The sequence below is a fragment of the Amblyomma maculatum genome, chromosome 11, assembly GCF_055883805.1.
Source record: "Amblyomma maculatum isolate TAMU_Amacu chromosome 11, ASM5588380v1, whole genome shotgun sequence".
Lineage (NCBI taxonomy): Eukaryota > Metazoa > Arthropoda > Arachnida > Ixodida > Ixodidae > Amblyomma > Amblyomma maculatum.
Genome location: NC_139354.1, coordinates 137,788,443 through 137,810,692, shown reverse-complemented (window position 1 = coordinate 137,810,692; position 22,250 = coordinate 137,788,443). Strand labels below are relative to the sequence as shown.

At 45.9% G+C, this 22,250-nt stretch overlaps 1 protein-coding gene across 23 annotated transcripts in view; it reads right to left on the bottom strand.

Moving 5' to 3' along the window:
• LOC146175052 (CUGBP Elav-like family member 1-A) overlaps positions 1–22,250 on the bottom strand; it is a 566,960-nt gene that overhangs the window by 41,395 nt on the left and 503,315 nt on the right. For 18 of the 23 annotated variants that reach the window (XM_084584452.1, XM_084584454.1, XM_084584456.1 and 15 more), the window contains 4 exons: positions 8,706–8,763; positions 6,947–7,024; positions 5,106–5,213; positions 4,275–4,334 (listed from right to left, as the gene is read on the bottom strand). In XM_084584452.1, the coding sequence (XP_084440578.1) occupies positions 4,275–4,334; positions 5,106–5,213; positions 6,947–7,024; positions 8,706–8,763 (304 nt within the window). The remainder of the gene's footprint in view (positions 1–4,274; positions 4,335–5,105; positions 5,214–6,946; positions 7,025–8,705; positions 8,764–22,250) is intronic. The other 5 variants (XM_084584451.1, XM_084584458.1, XM_084584441.1 and 2 more) reach the window with 1 other exon arrangement.

Sequence of the window (22,250 nt, the reverse complement as noted above, 5' to 3'; positions counted from 1 at the left end):
CCCAGGAGAGGAAGCCACAGCCACGGCGGGGTGGGAGGAGGAGGAGGAGTGAGCAGCACCACACACCAGAGAGCAGGGGGGGGCAGGGAGCGGGAGTAGCAAATGAAAGGGATGAGGGATGGAACAGGGATGGGAGGCAGAAAAAATAATAATAAGGGTTGGTGTCATGGGAACAGGACTTTGCACATCTTAAATTGTTCAGGGTTGTTTTGAGCTGAGCATCACTTGCGGGGCACAATGGTTTGGTCAATGGAAAGTAAGAAGACTGAAGTGCAGTAAAAAAAAAAAAAAAAAAAAGGATGAACGGAATAAGTACTATGCACCTTCTACGTTGTTACAAATTATTACATTTCTGCAGGTCATGATAATCACTATATATATATATATATAAAAAAAACTCCTCTTGTAAATTGAGAACCTCGGTGATAGGTTGTTTTCTCTTCTCTCAAGTGCTAAATGAATCAATAAATAGATGGTTAGGCCAATAAGATAGTAAATGAGGAACTCCTTGCAACACGATATTGGAACACGATATTGGAGAAGCAAAGGCCACCTCACCAACTCACTGTTTTTTTCTTTGTTACAGCTGCTAAACATTACTGAGCAACATTACAGATATTGTTGAACTTTTATCCAGAAGAAAAAAAGTAATGAACCTCGACATCGACGATGCTCTTCTGTCTGAGGAAATTTGCAGCGACCGACAAAAGCAATTAAATTAAGCACACAGCACACGCCACGAGGAGAAAAATAAAGCACAGAAGCACTTCATGCAGCAAGGAGGTGTCACCAAAACCAACAATTTCAAAAACCACGTGCAAATTCAAAAAAAGCAAGTACATCAGCATGCACACCTGGCCTTCACTGTTAAACAAGCACGCACAGAACGAAACGAGGAAACAAGTGCCCAGCCCCTCCCACCATTGCACGGAGGTGGGTACACGAGTAAAAGCGTCAGTGAGCTCCCTGCCCAGTGTGAGAAATGGACACCTAATAACTTGGGGACGAAAAAAAAAAGGGAGAGACAGACTGCGACTTTCAAGTGATTTGGTGCAAGTTCTTGGAGTGTTTCCGTCATTGCCACCGTCATCATCAATAGGAGGTTAAAGATAAACACAATGTGGGACAAAGGTTTCTGATCTCCAATCATTAATCCTCCTGACACAGCCAGTCTCATAACTTTTCTAAACAACACCACAAGACAACTGATGTAACTACAAATATTTTGGGCAACATAAAAAAGAGACAGCTGCCTTTACTTATATTTCCAGGGCTGAAGGCACTGGAGACTGGAGTGGTTACCGGCACAAAAGGAACAAAACTTCTAGCAGCAAAACTACCAGACTGAAAGCCAAAGGTTATGAGTTGCAGAAACATTTATCTCAGTAGGGCAGGCAGGAAACTTTCACACTCCTGTCTGATTTCATGGGGAGTCATGGTTCATATTGCAATTATGAGCCATATCGTGGTCGGCGAACATCCCACACTGGTTAACACTACAGCAGGAATCCTACTTATACAGTCCACTCCCGATAATTTGAAGTCGCTTAATTGGAATTTTCCGTTAATTAGAAGTGATGTGATGGTTCCGGCTGTTTTCTATTCAATCCAATACAAATATCACTCAATAATTCAAAGTTAAAAAGCTTAGAGTAAATGTTTAATTAGAAGTTATTTTTCAATCGAGAATCACGACGACCACCATTTCAGATACCATCGTGGCTACCCACAACACAGCTCAACGGTCTCTCACCTCGAAGTGGTGAGAGTAGGTTTGACGAGTCGCCATGCAATGACAGCTACAACGTGGTGGCATGGCCAGCGGAGCCAACGTTTTTAGATTGATCGTGGTGGTGCGTGTTACCCCACTGGTAGCATCAGTTGGTTTATTTGCTTGTGAATGCCGCCATCCTGCTTCGTTCCGCGAGTGGTTCCATGCTTCGAGTGGAATTTGGACTTCGCACGCAACGGTCGTGGCACCAATCACAGCAGCGCATAGTAGTTACTGCATGCTTGACTTAGCGACGAAAGTTGAAATTTTGAGATAAGTGGAAAAGGGAGGCACCGCCAAGCAGGACATTGCTCAGAAGTATGGCATTAAGCCTAACAATTTTTCTAACTACATCAAGAATAAGCGCTCAATACTAGCTGCTTTTGAGCAGGACACATTCAAGATGTCTAGGAAGCGGATGCGCACGGGCGCCCATCCAGAGCTAGAGAAGACCCTGCTGATGTGGATTAGAGAGACGCGCAACAATAAACTTCCTGTCAGCGGTGAGGTTGTTGCGGCGAAAGCCCAATCACTTGCAGCAACGTTACAAATTGAAGACTTCGCTTCTTTGGATGGATGGCTCACACGCTTTAAAGATTGTGATGATCTGGTGTTCAAAAGTGTGTGTGGAGAGAAGGCATCTGTGAACCCAGAAACATGCTCGACGTGGAAGAATGAAAAGCTTCCAGATTACTTGGCCGAGTACAAACCGAAAGATATTTTCAATGCCGATGAGACTGCACTTTTTTATCGGCTTCTCCCTGAGAAGATAATGACTTTTAAAGACGATGACTGTGCCGGGGGCAAGTGAAGCAAGGAAAGGGTGTCTGTTCTGCTTGGGGCCAACATGAGTGGCACGGAACGATATGGTGGGTAAAGCGGCCAAGCCTAGATGCTTTGAAGGCATAAAGACACTTCGCGTTGACTAAGTGGCGAACAGGAAGGAGTGGATTGCAGTTAAAGCTGGATTGAAAATTTGCGTTGTCCAACCGGAAAGTGCTTTTTCTCGTGGACCAATGTAGTGTGCACACGAATGTGCCCGTGTTAACTGCTATCCGCCTTGCATTCTTGCCTGCAAATACCACGTCTGTCCTACAGCCCATGGACCAGGGGATAATAAAAAATGTGCAGGTCCTCTACAGGAAGCACCTGCTCGAGCGGATGATTTTGTGCATGGACAACTCCTCACAGTACGAGGTGAGTCTACTCAGTGCCATCCACATGCTAGCACGAGCATGGGATCGTGTCAAAATGGAGACAATTGCCAACTGCTTCAGGGTTCGCGGCTTTGTGACCCCAGCTCCAGAGGATGCTTCTCCTATTTCGGAGGAAGCACCAACAGGAGAGTTCGACGTCACCGACTTTGGCGCTGTTCTGGGTGATGTTTGTTTTGAAGAGTTTGTCGCCGTGGACAATGAAGTCGAAACGTGTGGCGCGCTTACGGATGGCGAAATTCTTCAGATTGTCCGGCCCAGCGAACCTCTTGCTGAGAGCGATGTGGATGACGACATCGAAGATGAGCCACAACCGAGGGCTGCCGGCCTCGATATTGTGGAGCATTTTTTTGCTGCAGACAGTAATGCGGCTGAAGCATTTCAACCCATTTACAGCATGCAAAACATGCTTTCTGCTGCACGTTTCAATTCAAGCAGAAGCAAAGAAAGATGACAGACTATTTCTCAAGAGCTGGTGCAATTTCACTGCCAATAAAGTTATTTTTTGGTGCTTACTGCTTAATTGGAAGTTTGTTGGAAGTTTTTTGGCGTCCCCGCGAACTTCGTATTAACGGGAGTCGACCGTATGCTGACATGGCACATGAATATTTTGTTCCCCAAGTCTACAAAGGAATGAAAATGATTATCCGCCTGCATTGGCCCAATAATCGGTTAAATTACCTCAAAAGAACTTTAGGATACTGCGCTTGTACCCTTCCAATAGTTTTCACACACAATTATTCCTGTGTCCCGCAAAAGTCGCATTTCTTTCCACTTCCCATTTCTGGTCATGTTGTTGAACACTGTGTGCACTTTTATGTGTGTTCCAGATAACTTGCCAAGAATCTCGAGACCTCTCTCAGGCTCATGAAATATCATAATAGAAGTTTGCGCTTGAAAAAAAAAAAAAGGATTCTGTGTCAGCTATGAAAAATGCTCACTGATACAAGTGTATCAAGTTGGAAGGGGATGAAATAAGTTTAGAAATGAACTCGGCAAGCGAGAAACGATCTCACTGAGCTCATCAAGCAAATGCATAAAAGCTAACAGCTACATTATAATCATTGCTCAGGAGAGTGAATAAATACGCTCAACCTCTCACATGAGGCAAACCAGTAGCCCACAGAAATTTTACAGTCCCTCTTTTTTCGCCAGTGCTGGAAAAGGAATTTTGAAACGCGATGCTTACAAACAAATAAGCGGAGTGGAATTGTCGGGCACTTGTTCAAAAGAATGGTTACATTTAAAGTTTTCACGACACATACAAAAAGGAAAGCTATTTCACTCACCTGGACTATTGGCTAAGTTTGCGAGTGCAGCGAGGCTTTGTAAGTTTGCACAGCTGAGGTCTGAAACAAAATGGTAAGAAAGCAATACATGACAAGAGCTATATTCAAAGAACTGCCAATATGATTACACTGTATGAAGATTCTTCCCTGTAATAGCATGCATGCGTTCATTCATTAAAGATTGCAAGAGTATTTGTCTGCATACCAACATGCGGTCAAAACCAGCCATCTCCGCATTGTAGGTTTGCTTCGGTGAACTCTTGAATCTACCAGAAATTAAAATCGGCGTCGAGCAAGTTGAGAAAGCACGAGCGAGACGACGTTTGCTCGAAACAGTGGCGCGTGTTCCTAACGTGGCCCACAGTTATTCCACACACAATCATCCAGCGGTCACTGCAGTTTTCAAATGACATTTCTGTGACCTCACGACCTTCAGGCCTAACAATGCTACATGATGACACTGATAATACATTGGCACACTAACAACACCATGCTGGAAAGAGAGCAGAAGGTGGGAAGGAAAACCGGAACAGGGTTCTAACCAGCTAATGTGCACTGGGGGAAAAAGGGAAAAGAAGGATGCAGGGTTAAAAAGAAGGAACAACTGAAAGAGGATCACACTGAAGAAAGAGGTAGCCCACATGACACAAGTCTGAGGGAGAGAGAACCAAGGCAGAATGGCTTTAACACCCCTAAATGTGCTTGCACTCTGTCATGAATTTCTGAATGAAAACATGCGAACAAGCGGTCACCGATTTCTGGGACTTCATGTAGCGAAAGATGGCAAAAGTGCGACACGCGGCAGGGTGAGGGAGGGTGAAAGGGACTCACCGGTGGAGCTGTTACCAGAGCTGGGCAAGGCCAGAGCGCTGGTGACTCCCTGCCCCGTGAGACCCTGGAGCCCCAGCGAGTTCAGCCCTGCAGATGGCCAGGCCAAAGCTTTACCCCCACCAGAGATCATTAACATCTCACCCAAGGTCACCCACTGTGTTCTAAAACAATAGCTACCAGCAGCCCAGTCAACTCGGCAATAGGCTCAAAATGTTCCTCATGGCACGACAGCCTACACTATTCGGGGTCCAACATCTCGAAAGTGCTTTAGAGCAGGGCTCAAGAATAATGCAGACACCTAGGATTTTTTATTGTGTGCTCATGCGGTCCAGCAAGTTCGAATCACCATTCCTGGTTTCATGCACGGGGCCAGCAAAGACCATTTAGGGACCTCGACACATTAATGTCACGACATTTCAACTCAAATTAGAAAAAAGGATAAAGCCCAAATACCAACGTATGATTGGAACCAAAAGGTCTCAAATTTAAGCTGACCTGTAATGATATGTGACAATGTTCTAATGACAAAGCAGGAACTTTTACCGACCTTTTAATATTACAGAAAAAAGCCAAACACAAAATACCGGTGTTACAGATGACAACGAGTTCTGGTTTGTTTGCACAACTCTGAGGATAGACCACAGTACATTTGAATTCATATCAACGGGAGATTACGATGTCCCCATAACATGACACCCCCTGAATTCAACAATGGGAAGACAAATTTCCCCTTTCAGATCCAAATGTGTCACCAATAAATATCGCTTTTTCCACCGAAAAAACGTCAACAGGCCCATAACAACGTAAGCAATCAAATGACATAAAATAAAAACTAGATTTAGTTGTATATGCAGTTCCTTTAAGAATGACAGCTAAAATGTTTTCTAACAAAGTAATTGGCAAAGAAAAAAAAATGGTCTTGGGAATCAACCAAGGTGGAGTAGATTTGTAATAAGGGAGTATAATTACTCACTGATGGCCATCCAAGCACAGCCATACAGCTACGAAAGAAAGCTCTTTCTCGCAAACTTTGCAGTTAAAGAAAAATTGTTCCTGGTCCGGGGACGAATTTTTCTTTAACTATGAAGTTCCTGAGAAGAAGCTCCCCGGACCTGGATGAGTTTTTATTTAACTATGAAGCTCCTGAGAAAGCTGTATAACTTTCCTTTGTAGCCGTATGGCTACGCTTGGGTGGATGTCGAGTAACTACTTTCTTACTGAAAAAACGGCCAGTTAGAAAATGCACCATTGATGCTGGGGAAGATACTTCTAGTCTAAAAGAATAAATTTAAACCAATGTTTTAAAGTGTCTATACAAGATGAAATATGCAATACTTTAGCTAATAAAACGTGGGCATATGTTCACAGTTGCACGACTTCTTTTTGCGATGTGCATATAGAAACAGAAGACTCTTTCAGGTTATAGGAACTTTTCATAACAAGACGTCCATTGTCTGGAGCCTGCTCAAAATATAAGGCATCATCCCAGAGCAGAACTCAGCATGCAAACTGACAACACTATCAAATGGAGAAATGAAAAAAATCTCGTCTTGAAACTATGTAAACAAATGGGCAGCAAGAAAATGCTTTCATTTTAAACAGCCTCTGCCCCAAAGACAAGGTCACAAGACCCCGGGAGTGGCACTATGCAATCTGCTCAGCATCCTTATCATTTTGTGCTCCACTATTTGAACTGCGGAAATGTACAACTAGCCCAAGTGGACATACCGCTGAAAGAGACCTCAATGTTTCCAAGGAGCACAAACAATTAGGCTACCAACTCCCTTACTTTGCACGGTGCATGCATGAATTCTCAAGCCTTGAGAAAAGTGCATCCTCACCTGTGCTGGAGTTGTTGGCTGAAGCCTGGGCTGCCGCTAGCGCTGCCAGTTGCTGCTGCACATTCAGGGATCCGAGACCTGGCATGCGAGGGAAAAGGAATGCAAGGGTCTCATTTCATGCACAGTTCGAGAACAACAGCCCTACCATGCGTCAGCCAGGTTCTCTCCGCAGTAAAAAAGACAACAAATGCTTTAAACTAGTAGAACCCCTTTATAGTAAAGTCACTGGGACTGGCAAAAATCTTTACTATAACAGGGTCTTTACTATATCGGTGGTTGGTGATAACATGGTCCTGAAGTTGCTGTTCATTAACAAAATGGCTACTTACTGAACACGTCTTGCTGCTTAATAAAAACAACCCTCTCAAATACCTTCCATCTCTCTCTTATTGTCTCTTCGTCCCATTTTTTCAGTTATAAGATTTTTTGTTTGCATCTTGTGGAAGCACTTCTTAAGCATGAGGGTAACGTGGCTATGAACACAACTGAGTTTGATTTCATGTGGAAACCAAAGCGTTGCATGAACACAGAGTCATGCTCTGCTGTTTCTGTCAGTAAGAAGGTAATAGATGATAAATGCGGGCGGCAGTCAAGTGCTGCAAAACTACACATGCCACGCATCCAGTTCTTGCCACTGCTGACTCGTGCTGCACAGTACTGTGAATGTCCTATCATTTCTTCCCTTCCCTATTTCTTGCTGCACTTTTACTCTCCTTTACTTTCTGTGCGGATCGCACAACCTTCTTTCCATGCTTGTAGACAGCTTTACTTTTCCTCTTTCCTATGCACTGGATGCTTTCCCTCACGGCTCCAAGGCTTACGTAAAGTTCGCTTCTCCTGACCGCTACCAAGCCTAGTGGTAAAGCCATATAAAGAAAGACGGTGTTTTTTTTTTTTTCTTGAAAAAGAAAATTGTTTCGCGATTCTAAGTAGAGCACGTGCGGCGACGTCATTTCGTAGGAAGGTGATTTTTATCAAAAATGTCTTTACTATAATGGGGGGCAAACGCACAGTCATCTATGGAAGATGGACTGGGACTTCAGTTTTACTTTACTATATCCGAGTTTTCACTATATGAGTGTTTACTATAGCAGGGTTCTTGCTTCATGAACACTTCGTAGTGTTTTCATATTTTGTCACATACGCTGCTTGCTGCCAGCACCACTTGAAAGTAACTACTCAATTTTTTGATGGTGCAGTTTGTACCGAACTTCCATTTTCGATAACAGTACCACTGACAAAAGCTGGCACCAAGTTCAATGCCAGGCATGCAATCTCGGCAAGGAGCTCAAAAATAGGTATACTTAGACCTCTATAAGCTGCATTCATGTCTCACATGAGTAAAAATGATATAACTACACTGAGAACGGCTTCAGAAACACAATGACATCAATAACAATGTCCTTTGACCCGTAGTTTTGTAGAAAAAAGGGTTAAAAAGGGTTGATGGCAATAAGTTTGTAAAAACACCTCAAATTCACACCTCAGCCTTTTTTATGCATACAAAAGCTTGCATTAAGACAAAAGAAGGTTTAAAAAATATTATATTTAAGATAGATGACTGAAAGAAATGATTAAAGACCTAAACTAATTTTAAAATTTTATCAATTCCATTGTCGTTTTGCTAGCACTTGTTAGTGGGACAGATATGTCCCACCAACATATAAAGGGATAACATTTATAAATTTCTGTGCGGCAGCAGTAACAAGCATGTGAAGAAATGATGAAAAAGAAACACATGAAACAATGAGTTGCTCACCACTGCTCAGCTGCGGAAGATTCGCAAAGCCTGGGAATGCCCCTGCTTGGGCGGCTTGCTGCAAAGGGCGAAAAAGAAAGAAAGAAAAAAAATCCACTTGAGATTCCATTCAGTTCTCAACACACGAAAAAATCTAAGCAAAACAAACTGCCCATAAAAATATGTGAACAGATCAAATTCAGGGTTTGATGGAAGCCACACAATAGTCGTGTGTGAGTGGGTTGTTCCAAATCAGTGTGAGCAAGGCTCCAGCAGTGGAGCTCAAATGCAGCTTTTTAAACGACTGGTCAGTACTAGAAGATATCCGCTATGTATACAGATACGTTCTCAAAACAGCTGCCCGAAAGCCACCACGAGAATAACCGTTCTAGGCAGTTTGACAGTGATGCAGACCATGAATATGGGCATGGAAGACTACAACATGCCCCTCCTATCGGCTTCTCATGTTAAATGTGAACCACAATGCCTCTACACAAACTATAACAGTAGCAACCGACACTTGGTTGAAGCTCCAAATGTTCTTTGAATTCTGCTATCATAAAGACCAGTGTATGTAACCTTGCTCACATATCTAACCTTTACTGAACAAAAACTCATACCTGCACCTTTGGCATTGCAACAGGACAAAAAAGCAAGATGCCACTGTAAAGTAAATGCCTGACAAAATGCGACTGCATGATATGCATCAACAGCATGTACTGAATACAGAGCGAACTTCAGGCACAAACAGCTCATATGCTGCATGTGCATATGTGATCACAGAGCTCAGCCACACACGTTTCATCCACATGCCCACACAGAGTTGATTCGCAGGCAGTGCCCTGCTCAGGCCATCCACACAACAGCAGCTAAGAAACTGGTCAATGCCCCTACATGTTGACATTCAGAGTCAAGTAGGCAATCAAGCAACAGCACGGTAAAGCCGCTTGCCTCAACTGAGAGAGTATGTGGGCATTACTGTTCCCTAGTGGCTTTGAGGGATGCCATAGTGAAATGCTTGGGAATAATTAATACCAGTTGGGGTTCTTTAACGTGCACTGATACAACAAGTACATGGAAGCCCTGGAATTAGCTCCCTCGAAACGAGGCCATTGCAGCTGATCACTGCCCATGGAATCAAACAATCATGCTACAAGTAAAAACTCTTATACCAACTCGTAAAAGGATTTCATAAACTTGGAACCCATTTTACGCTATGACACTCGGGGGTTTTAACTAAAGGACACAGACAAAGGAGGCCTGGCATATTTTGTCGCTATGGATGCAAATTTGGGCAGTAAACATGAGGTGGTAATAACAGATACCTAAATTAGCCACCTTTCACGCAACTTATTTTTATGAGAGCCTGTCTACAGACACTGAAGCAACTGTTCGTGAGTATCTTCGACCATGCATATGTGCAATTAATCCTAATTTCGCGGGTAGGCCGTTTTGCATGCTCTCCGTCTGGATCGTTCCTGTGCGCCTCTCACTTCTCGAGAGGCGGTGAACGCCCTCGCTCGCTTCATGGATGTTGCTTCAGGCAGACAACACAAGCACCAGCGCCAACGTGAAATCGAGCTAAGATTTATCGCCCCCCATCTCCCTCTTTCACTCTGCGACTGTACGACCAGATTAGGCTGAAAGTTCAAGGGAAATAAAAACAAAATACAAACGAGCGCCGCGCGATCGGTTTCGCTAGCATCGTTAAAAGGCGATGTTACCGAAGAGGCTCGCGCCCGAAAAGAAACAAGGGACTAACAATGACGCTGTATGCACTTAATCTGAGATCCGTCAGGCACGAGGCGAGGTACTCAGACGCCAGTACTGTGCAGCGCCCTCAATGAGAGCGCGAAGTACAGCACCTGCAAAGAGCGTACACGATTCGCTCAACGCGGAAAACGTCCACGTCTTGAGCGCGACACCACTGCGGAGTTCAGAAACCTATATACACCTGCATACTGACGATGCGCAAAAGAGGGTGTAAAAAGGGTGCAAAAAGAGTGCCGGACGTTAGGTAAGCCCGGTCGTGGGTAAGCCAATCGAACGGAGTGACAAGGATGACTCCCCTTTATGTGCAAAGCTGATCGCAGGGTGCGAAAACTCTGGCGTAGCAGTTTTCCCGAGACGTAACGCTTCTCGTACAATTAAAAAAAAAAAAAAAAAGAAAACAACAACATAGAATCATCTTTCGAGACACCGTTGTCACAGATGTAAGTCACAATTAAGCTGCGAAAACCTTCTCGTTGTAGAAAAAGGAATAACTTCGGCGGAGACGTCTGCAAACGTGGCGCGCTCACAAAGCAAGCCGAAGTGCAAAAACACACGACAGGTGGAACAGTAGTGCTTCGGAGAGACGCAGATTAAAAACGTGACCCCCCCTCTTCCGACAGCTGGCAGAGCGATACTGTACGACAGACAGTGTACTACATACAATCACGCGTTCGGGCGGCGGCCGATCGAGCCGTCGCTGGGCGAAGCGCTGCGGGGATTTAGCGCATCAGCGCGGAGCACTGTTTCTTTCTTTTCCGTCTGTTTCAAAATAGGGGTAACGCCGCTAATCGTGACAAACGACCGCCGGAGCGAGTTACCCTCTTGCGCCCCAGAGTGTGTTTGTGTATAAAACATCGGCATGGCGCGGAAGGGCCCCGGAGACTGCCTATTTTTCGGGCTTTATTTTATCCGCCGCTTATCGAATAATAACAAACAAATGACCCCCCTCCCTCTCTTTGACCACGTCGGGATAACGGAGGAGGCAAAAAATTACAACGGCGGCGGAAGCACAGAACACAACAGCATGCGCGTGAACAAAAAGGGTTTCGCGCACGTTTCTCTCGCAGCCGTTGCTCCCGTCGTTTCCCATTTTTCCTTAGCTGGGCGGTGGCAGCGCGTCTCCTCGCCGGGAAACGAAGACAAATCGGCAAGAGCGAAGGACATTTCCGGGTTTACATTTCGTACAGCTCGGATGAAGATAGCGAAAACATGGGGTAGCGGAAATAATTAAATATAGTCAATTTAAGCGAACATTATATATATATATATATATATATATATATATATATATATATATATATATATATATATATATATATATATATATAATTTTAACCAATGAGCGCGAATTAGCTACAGCAGATGGGCAACTTTCAGTGTCACTCCCCGAGCTTCAACGTTCACATTAACAACTTATTATCAAGTAATTTCTGTGCCCCAGCAGCACCTGCAAGATTATGTAAGCAGTTCCATCTGTAAAATCTGTCGATGTGAAAAAATGGCGGCGCCGTAAATTCCCCTGAAGTACCTAGTTCCGACATGACAGCCAGCCTCCAGACGTTTCCTTTGCAATAAAATAAATAAAATCCCAGGCTACAGCTCTCGATCCGCAACTTTCGTCACACAAAAGCTTGCGATGTTACATGCGGTTGCAAAAGTGCTGGGCGCAACAGGTTCGAGGACGATAACAGCCGCACTTGACGAAAACAGTGATGACCGCGCACGATTGCCGGCCGCTTTGCTCTTCCTTCTGTCGGTATAGCAAAAATTAAAACGCAGCTGGACCAGAGCTTTACACCGGATGTCATCTTCCAATTTAGAACCAAAGTTAGCGCGTAATCAAGATATGAGCGCCAAAAAGTAACTGAAAGTGCAGCAAAAAAAAAAAAAAAAAAAAGGCACTCGCACGCGCTACTCAGCTGGACATCATTTCCAGTTCCATAATACAGCAGGAAAAAGATGTCATTCCAGCTGGAACTACCTTTTTCCAACTGGAAAATTTGGGTACGCGGTTCTATAATCAAGCTGAAAATTAGGTTGTTTTTCTTCTTTTTTCCCCCACCGCCTGGGATATAAGCACATTCACCAATGCATATACGCCACGTATCTGGGGCACCCCCCGTCGCCTGCAAGAAAGAATTAGTCAAGTTCTCGGCCGCGTCCGTGTACTGAAGCGGTCTGAAGTTTGGCTGCATTCCTCGCCTGGAGACCGAACCCGCGATCGTCGGGACGTCGGCGTTTTCAGCAGCTTTATCCGCAGGCCAATTCCCGAAATACCCGAACACTGGGTCCGCACAGATGTCCGTTACGTAATCAGTTAAGACGCCACGCCCCGAGTAGACGCAGCCTGGACCCGACGACGCACGCCTTATATACATCGCAATGCGTTCGACATAACGTGCAGTCGGCAGAAAAATTTCATATGGGTTGCGTGCGCTACGGAACAAATTCTCTGTAGTACTGCCGCCTTGGGACTCGCTTGCTTAACATGCCAGCTATAGAGACAGAACCTAACAGGACATGCGCATCCCGTGACACATGCAGGCGTTCAACGCGATTTCTCGAGTGGCTGCTCCAGAACAGTTTCCTTTCTCTCCCTCTCTCTTCCACACTATACGTATACTGTTCAAGCGGCCACTCCGATTCTTTCCTGGCGGCTCAGAGTGCGCTTAGGGTGCTCGACTGCCTGGGGACCTGGATTCCACCCCGGCCGTACCTCGATGGGCGTGAAACGCGGGGCCTCGTGCACTGTGCAATTCTAGTGCACGACGCGCTCGAATTGTACCGGAACCCTCCACTATGGCGTCCCTCATGACCCGAGCAGCTTTGGGTCGTCAAACGCCATCACTTCCCCACAACCTCTAAAGCTCCTCCTTAAAGAATGATGACGAGGACCAGTGTGGCGGGCTGGGTCCCAAAGGGAAAAGAAAGGCGCCATACTTTACGAGAAAAAAGTAGGTGAAAACAGGACGAGATTCAATTCGCGACTGCCCATCTGTTACCCAAGGCCGGAGCTGCGCACGAGGAAAGCCGCCCACCGGCCCCAAGCGGCCGCACAGGTAAGACACCGAGATTGAGAGCCGTTCTTTTTCTCTCACCACCACGAGGGATGACAGAGAGCGAGGGGAATACGGCGGCAATGCGAGGATATTTATGCCAACTTTTATCTCACTACCCTTCCCTCCATGTGTACAGCGGTGGTGGTATCAGCTGTTCGCCTGGCAATCCGTCCTGCAGCCCAGTCCTGCCCTTGCACGCGCGTTTCGCATCTGCGGTCTCGTTTATCTGGCACCGTTCCACGCCAAGCAGCCCGGATTACAGCCTGGCTACATGGATGCGCCGGCGTAGTTTGCACCTATCTGTCATCAGCCACAGCGGAAACGCCGAGCGTCGCTTTTATATTTTTTTTAATAATCTCTCTGCATCTTTCTGGCATTATATATTTGTTTCGATTTTCCCGCGTTGTATACCTCACAAAACTAGGCAGATAAGAGGCAGCGACCGCAGAGTGCGCCGCGCAACAACAATAATCAATCTGTATTTCCGGCACGCTCCTTGCCCCCCCCCCCCCCCCCCTCCTCCTCCTATTTTTCCTAAGGCGGAAGCCTTACTTGACTATTCATGCGATTATGCGTCAGGTGGTAATTGACGTAAAACGTGAATGCAAAACATGTCTGCAGGCATTGTGTTGTTCAATAAAGAGAAGTAAAATAATGATTGTATGAGGTAGAGAATGGCAAAATATCGCTGAGTGCCCAATTTGGGGGATGCGCAATAATTAATTAAAGACAAAAAGTCCATTAGACGCCGAAATAGCCTTGGACGTGCACATAATGCATGTACATGCCAACCGGTAGTGACGTCGGAATTGTGCAGAAGTCATCGAAATTATGGCAGGCGTGGAGGAAGGAAACAACTTAGGAGAGGCCTTGACGTCACTTTTTTGAAGCCGGCGCCGCGGCCGCGCCGCGACCGGATGCTGCAATGCCTCTCCTCCTCCTGCTTTACTCTCCGCATTTTCTTTCTCCGCGACGCTCCCGTACCTCAGGCCCTTAGCAACGCTGTTGCTAGTGGCCCGACTTGGCTAACCATAAATTTTGACGTCACTTCAGCCACACTTTCTCCAATGAATTGGGAATGGCATTGCAAGGGCCTCTCCTAAGTTGTTTCCTTCCTCCATGATGGCAGAAAACCGCACACAAGACGCATAAAGAGTTGGAACAGATTAAAAGTGATTAACGTTAAATTATTCAATAGATGAAATTAACACAATTTCCCGCAAAACGCCTAAAACAAAATAATTACAAGGGTTCAACGCTACCGAACCAAATATTGAGCGAAAGTATTAGCTGCGGGTGACCGAGTGTTCTTTTTCTTCTTCCTCAGCCCATCATACAAAGCCCCGCTTTAACCAAGCCGCATGAACGTGCCTTAGTGGCCCTCTTTTGTTCTGACAAAAAGAGTGTACTTGAGGCTTTACACTTGACTGAACAGTTCTGCGATGTATCAGGCGCGGCCCTTAATTTAGATAAATCCAAAGGTTTTTGGTTGGGACACTGGGGCACTAGACCAAGCCAGTTTGGAAGCAAATGCTGGGACTGTAGTCCTCTTCAGTGCCTAGGGGTTCCGCTGCACGAAGTTCGTAACAGCGCAGCCTACTGGGATTCACAAATCGTACCTATGCGGCGACAAACGCAGGCTTGGATGGGTAGGGAACTCTCGGTGTGTGCTAGGGCACAGGTCTGTAACATATTTTTGTTTGCAAAGCTTGCGTATATCCTTCAAGTCCTGCATTGTGCGAGGAGGAAAGTACAAGTTATACACAGAATATTTGCAACATTTGTGTGGCGCTCTCAATGGGAGCCCATGCGGCGTGACAACTTGTTTCTTCCCTTAGAGTCTGGTGGAGTGGGCCTTGTTCACTTGTTTGTGCATCAACTTGTTTCCCGTTTTTTCTTTTTCAAATCGGCAAACCATCCGTTTCTTGTAACTGTCCGCCGCGCAATGACGTCGTTGAGGGGACAGCGATAGCGCGATGAAAAAAAAAAAAAGCAAAGAAAAAAAGAAAAAAAAGAAAACCTAGAAAGTTCGTACGCGTCGCCTCCACTTCAGGGGCTTTTCGAAATCCTGGTCACTGGACGAAACGACTTCGACAATGAACGCGACACTGCCTTTCTGCCCTCTGTTCAGCTCATTTCACGCATATAGTACCCAGAAACACTAAGCTTGGTGCATGCGTCATAGCTTCTTAGTTCTAGCTTGCATGAAGCAAGTCTGGACAGAGTGATCGGCTGCATGGTTTGTTTCTTGTATATCAGAGCCATTCCGCCTTCCCTTAAGGTCAAAAGAGGGTCGGGTAAAGGGTTCTCGCTTAACAGAGATTTTGAGCATAAATGGAAGCATAACTGCTTCACCATACGAAAGAGAACAAAAAACTCACAGCAAACGGCTTGTACTAAGCCGCATGCATGTCAGCTAATAAATATATTACGTCCAAATACGAGTAATCAGTCACTGTATTATGCTTTCTTCTTCACAACGGGCGTGACCGTGCGCCAGGCGATTCCGACAGAATTAGCCTTCATTAAAAAAAAAAAAAAAAATCAGCAAACTTATAATAGCTAGCCGGTATATCCCCAGGTGCCCGTCGCCATCCTTCCCTTTATTATTTTTTTTTTGTCTTCGTGTATCTTTTCTTGGTCACGAACGCTCAATCTTCGAGGATCATTTTTCAGGTCCGGGGTTTATTTTCACGAACGCTGGCACGAATGACGAAGCCGGAGTGCGACGCGGGGCAAGTTGACAGCCGCTCAATCTCAATTTGTCCCACCTTCCCGATGAGTCCAGCGCTTCCTTTATAGTTAGCAAGTGATTTTTTTCTGCTTACATCCACAATCAAAGAAGAAAAAAAATCATGAGTGACGCCTAGCCGTCCCGCAAATATTACGTACGTACTGGGCGTGCGCTTACACTCATTCGATGTAGCAAACCTGGAGGTTCTTGAAGTTGCTTCAGTCATCGCGGCAGCTCAGTGATAGCGCTAACAGACAAGAAAAGGGCTTATAAGCTTTCCTACAGGCAGCAAACAGCTGCCATAAGGCATCGACCCAACTTATGCCACCGTTGCCGGGCGACACACTTTTCCGAGTGAACAGAAAAGCAGTAACAAGTTCACTTACAGTTCGTTTAGGGGAATCCCGCAAGGTGTAGGGGGGAGGGAGTCCATTAGCATCAGCTGTAGCCGCCGCAATACCTCCAGTGGACGAGAACAGAGCTTCTCTTTCAGCCCATGTTAAATAACCACAGGTGATTCACTCGACATCCCTCATACCAAGACTTGCTTGGGACGTTAAAGCCCACAAATTAAACCATCTTCCGTCATCTGGACGCTATGGAGAGCAAGGTGAAATGTGTAACATGAACTCTCGCCCCGTAGGAAGTACACAAACGAGTTATGCAGACTACGTGCACTCAGACTCGCCGTCTTGTTCCTTGACGGTATATATAGTTTTCAAACTTCTGTCGCCTTGAGTCTCCACCGAGTATAGCGCTGCGGTCAACGCTAACACGAGTCAGCCCGGCAAGAGAAAGTGCTTAAAATTTCACGGCGGCTTGAGTTCGGTATAGTCGCAGTATGAAAGCGTCAAAATCGAAATATAGAGGCTAAACTTTCCTTCCAAAACACGACGGGAAAATGTCAACCCTACAGAAAGATAATTGGCAGACAAACCAAGGGAGCCTTGCAACGATGGTCGGCAGAAGTCAATAACCTGCATCACCATCGTCATCACCAGCAAAGCTACGTGGCGATGCTGAATAAATGTCTCAATAATACATACGTTCATTGAGTGCGTGACATTTATAGCGAATGGATGCTGCACGACAGCTCGCTGGCACCGTATGGCCAGCGGCCTCCGATTACCCACTGTTTGTAGCTGCTGGGGGCTGCCTCTCCACGAACAAATGGTGCGCGAATATTTTCGGAAATATGGCACCAGCATGGGTTGGAAGGCAGAGAAGACGGTGCAGTGAGGTACATGGGCAACACTCGCCACCTGACTAGAGAGTTCGCTTATGTATTGCACACCCCGTGGCCTTCTGGCATGTACTGCACAGTCTTCGTCAAAAGGTTAGGACCCAGAGGATTCGCTTCTCAGACACACCGTGCGGCTGCAAAGGCGACTGAAGCGCTTTCAGAATCGAACTTAATTAAACGAGTCGAATGTGTGTACAGCCAATGTTAAAGCATACCAAGCCGTTTTGCGCTAGCATTTTAATTGATGCCGTAATCCCTGAATAAAACTATTTCGGTGTTCAGGCTTCTCCGCACAGCCTGGTCACGAGTAGGGACACCGATGATGACGTCATCTGTGGAGGTGATGCATTTCCAACGCATAAACCTTTGTACTGAGGAAGAAAACCGAGGCCAACGAAGGTAGAGGTCGCGAGGCGTTGTTTAGCCGGATCAGACCACTCACAGATGGGATTTGGCAGAAGCAGTTCAAAATTAAAGTACACGATAATGACGTCATCGCCCATTTCGCACTGCTGCGGTGCCTTCAGGTGAAGTCTGATTTTCGCGATTTTAATAGCTGATTACGTCATATGACTAAACGGTAGCACAAAGCCACTTGGTGAGCTTAATCTAAGGGTTTCATATATTCTAATGCGTGTCTTGAAAATCTCAAGAAACCACTTCAGTTTCTTTATAGGTGCACCGCATAGCGTTTCAAATCTGCTGAAGGCAAGACCTTCGGCCCTGCTCCCTGTCCCGTATACGACGGGTAGGTCTCCGCTCTAAACATCTGACAGGGCTGTACAAATAAGCAGTATTTAAATGCAAATCAAAGCAGTGTCGTCAGTATGCAGAAACGATTAAGTCCTGTTTGTTTACATTTTTATAACGGGCAATTCTTTTATAAAGGGGGGATGGGGGATGGGATAATAATAGCATGCTGCGAAAGACTCACGCTCAATACGCCATATAATTCTTCCCACCGTCACGCCTAATGACAGCTACACGTACAGGTAGTAGCCCCGACGAGATGTGAAAAGGAACACTGACTTGTGCAAAAATATAAAATCCGTAACTTCTGGACTTAGACTTCACGATTTCATAAGGTTATGGTTAGTACGCGGCGCCAGAAGAAAATTTCACGTAGAACGCAAAAAGAGGGCATTTTTCGATCACACTTACGGTAATCAATGACTGAACGCTCTTAACGAGTTCCTTTTCAAGCTGGAGCGGCGTACCTGTACATCTACAGGTAATTTACGATGGGAACAACAGTAAGTTTGCCGTTCCTGGAAATTCGAGCAGACGTTCCTAAGATGCTTCAGAAGCGAAATAATGAGGCAATAAAATAAAAAAAAGAAAACAGGAAAGGACACTAAACTTTGTAGGATTGAACATTCGCACCAGAACCAGCACGGGTCAAGGAAAAAGAGAGAAAAAAAAAAGGTAAGAAAGCAAAAAGAAAAATACGGTCAGCAGGGATATACTGCGAGACCCCCTTTCCCAGCGGGGCGTCAAGTCAGAGCCAATGAAGGAGCGAATTAAAACAAAGCGACCCGAAAACTGCGCAGCAGCATATGCAGCCGGAGGAGCAAGCTCAGTCGTCTCTTTCGCTGTCTCTCTCTCTCTCTCTCTCTCTCTCTCTCTCTCTCCCCCCCCCCCCCCCCCCCCGCCCTCATCTCGAGTTAGCGGCAACTGCCATGTGCGGGCTCATTAATTCCAATTGAAACGACGCGCCTTTCTCCGCGTATGGGGAAGTTCCGGGAACCTCTTCCCCAAAAGTAACAATAACATCTCGAACAGTCTTTTTTTTTTTTTTTTTCGCCTCACTTTTATCCCGGAAAGACGAGACACGCGAGAACAGCACAACGCCAGCTTATTTCTCGCCTCCTATAAAGTTTTAGTGGAAGCGGAGAAATGACAGCAGAGGCGCTGCGGCCATTGTTCTAAACGGAGGCCGCGCGTCGTTCGAGGGACCGATATTGTCGCAAATAATCGGGCCGAAATGAAAGGGAAATGCAGCGACTGAAAGAGCGGAAAATCAGTTTGCCGCGAGCAATTTCGTTCCCGGGAGGGGTATTTTTTTTTTTTTTTTGCTTCCCGCTGCCATTTTACCCCCACAGTCTTCCCCATGTCGCTCCCCAGAAAAATGCGCTTTCATCGTTTTCCCTTTACTCCGGAGGTTCAGCCTGCGGGACAACGAGATCGGCATTACGGATGACGCGAAAGAAAAAAAAAAGGGTTAAAATGGCAAAATAAGGGAATAATGGGGCATGATGGCAACAGCAAAGCGTATTCGCAGCACACTAAAGCCCAGACACGAGCAAGAAAGAAAAAAACAACACAAAAAGGAATGCAGAGAACCAGTGCAACGCCGCCGCTATTGAACGCCCCACTGTTGTCGTCAGCGCGGCAAATCTTTCCACCGCTCGACTGCAGCAAATCACCCTTTGTTCTCACCGTCTGCTAAACCGTCGCGTCGCAGACAACGAGAAGGAAAAAAAAAAAGAAAAAAAAAAAAAGAAGCGCCCTGCAGGAACAGCAGAGGCTAGACAAACCAAAACCGGCTGAAGCAAGGAGTGCGAAACAAACAGAAAAAGCCCACTTCGTATTGAAGCGCCCCCCGCCCCCTATACTATCCCCACTTTCCGCAGCCTCTTCAATACGTCCGTCTCTCTCCACGAAGCCGTCTGCGGTTCTTTTTGCGAAGGGTGGAAAGAGCGAAAGAAAGCTGGCTGCGATGCGTGGCGTTCCTGCACATACGGCCAGTTACAAAAAACGCAAGCCTTTTTTGGCGGCAGAGGCGGCGGCGACAGGAACGGGGCCTTAATTAAGAGTCGGCGGGTCTCTTTGGTGTTCCGCCGCTAATGAGCAGATAACGGCTGTGCCTCCGCCACTGTCCCTTCGAAACACCGGCGGTGGCGGCCGCTTTCCACTTCGTTCCAACCTCTTCCCCAATTTCCCTTTCTCATCTAACAACCAACGTCCCTTCCCTGCTCCCTTACCAAACCAGAGACAACCGCACAAAGAAAGTACAGTGCCCTTACCCACTCGTCCCGTTCAACAACCGTCCCTACTTCGCAAGGAATCTCCACAGCTGCGCACCTCCTCACCCTCTACATCAGCTTTCCCTCATTCCCAACATTCAGGAGGCCCGTCGGGAAGAAAAGGAAAAGAAAGCAGGCAGCACAAGCGATGAATAGGCCGCGCCACGAAAAACTCATTACGGACGTTCCCGCGGCAATCAGCTCGGCGTCGCATATATATGTGTATACTAAAGCGTTGGCAGGCTCGCAGACATTTTCTCTTTTTCCCCAGTGTTCAGTTTTTTCCCTTCATATTAAGCACACCCGTCCACTACGCCAACTTGTGGATCTCCACGCCCCGCTTAATTTTCTCGCCTTAAGGAAAAAAAGGACTATGGGGAGGGGGGCAGCCGCACATACGCTTGGCAAGATAAGCGCGCCGCTTCTGTGGGTTGCGCAACCAGCTGCGAATGCATCGCCTGCAGGAATTGTACAGCGCACTTACTCGACGGATCGCGTGCGCTTGCACGCTCTATTGTAATGAATGCGAAAGTGGTGGGGTGTGTTATGTAAGCGGGATAACTGCGATCGACCTACGAGACATACCCCTGCGTGAGCTCGTTTGTTGCCGCACCTTAGCTTCTTTTCACAAAGACGAGGCGGAGCTCTTTTTGCGCTGGAGTTCTGAAAACCTAATTATTGGGAACGCCGGTAACCAGACCAGACGGAGCATAGATGCTTGCGGTACTTGTCTTATTCTCTGCTGCACCACACTAGTTTGCACTGTTCCCAATAACTAAAATGGCGTGCTAATAATAAGCCTAACTTTAGTTCCATTTTGTTCAAGTGGTCACAGCTTAAAGCAGCAACTGTTTTTGTGAGGCGTTCCATTTCCTGTACTTCGTCTACCCTTATGCAATGCCTTTACGGCCTCAAAAGGCATGAAGATGACGGAACACGTTAAATGTATACCTTGCCTGTAACAGTGTAAAATCTTTATATGCCGCAACGGATTTAGGGTGCATGAACAGCTATAAGATGTAAGGCTACGAGCCAACCACCAAGTTAAAAAAAAAGTAAATGGTTTTAAAAGCCTAAATGTTTACAAAATTAAAAATATCTGCTCGAGACATTCCCTTACTTCGGGAAGATGGACATAAAACAAGCCAACATGGACATTTTCCCGTAGCAACACGCAATGGGGGCGGAGGGGGGGGGGGGGGGGGGTATATTATTGGTTTAGGATTGACTATAGTTGAACCGAGTGATCAAGACTGGCATCTGCTCGGTCTTAGACGTTTTTGGCATCGTTTAGCGGTTGATTTTGAATCCCACTCGTCGATACCTTTTCAACATTTGACAACGTTGTAGCGTAAGGTTCTATTTTTAGCCATAATGAGCTATTTAAGTGTATGCTATTGAGAGCTGTGATTACTGTAGTTCCATCGTACTCGATATAAGCTATCCAAGAATATACGACTGGAACCTATAACATAAATTTCCAATTTTATTCACATTTTACTAATTAACAGTATATAATTGAAAGCTGAAATTAGTTCAGTGCAATACTTAGCATAACCTATCTAACAGCCTATGGAAATGATGTACTACAAAGTTCAATTTTTAATTACAATCAAGTAATTGTAATTACAATGCATATTAATAAAGAGCTCGGTTAGTCATGTGTCCATAAACAATAAGTCACGTGCACCAGTTCATCTCAGCATACCATATAAGACGAGACTCGTCGCT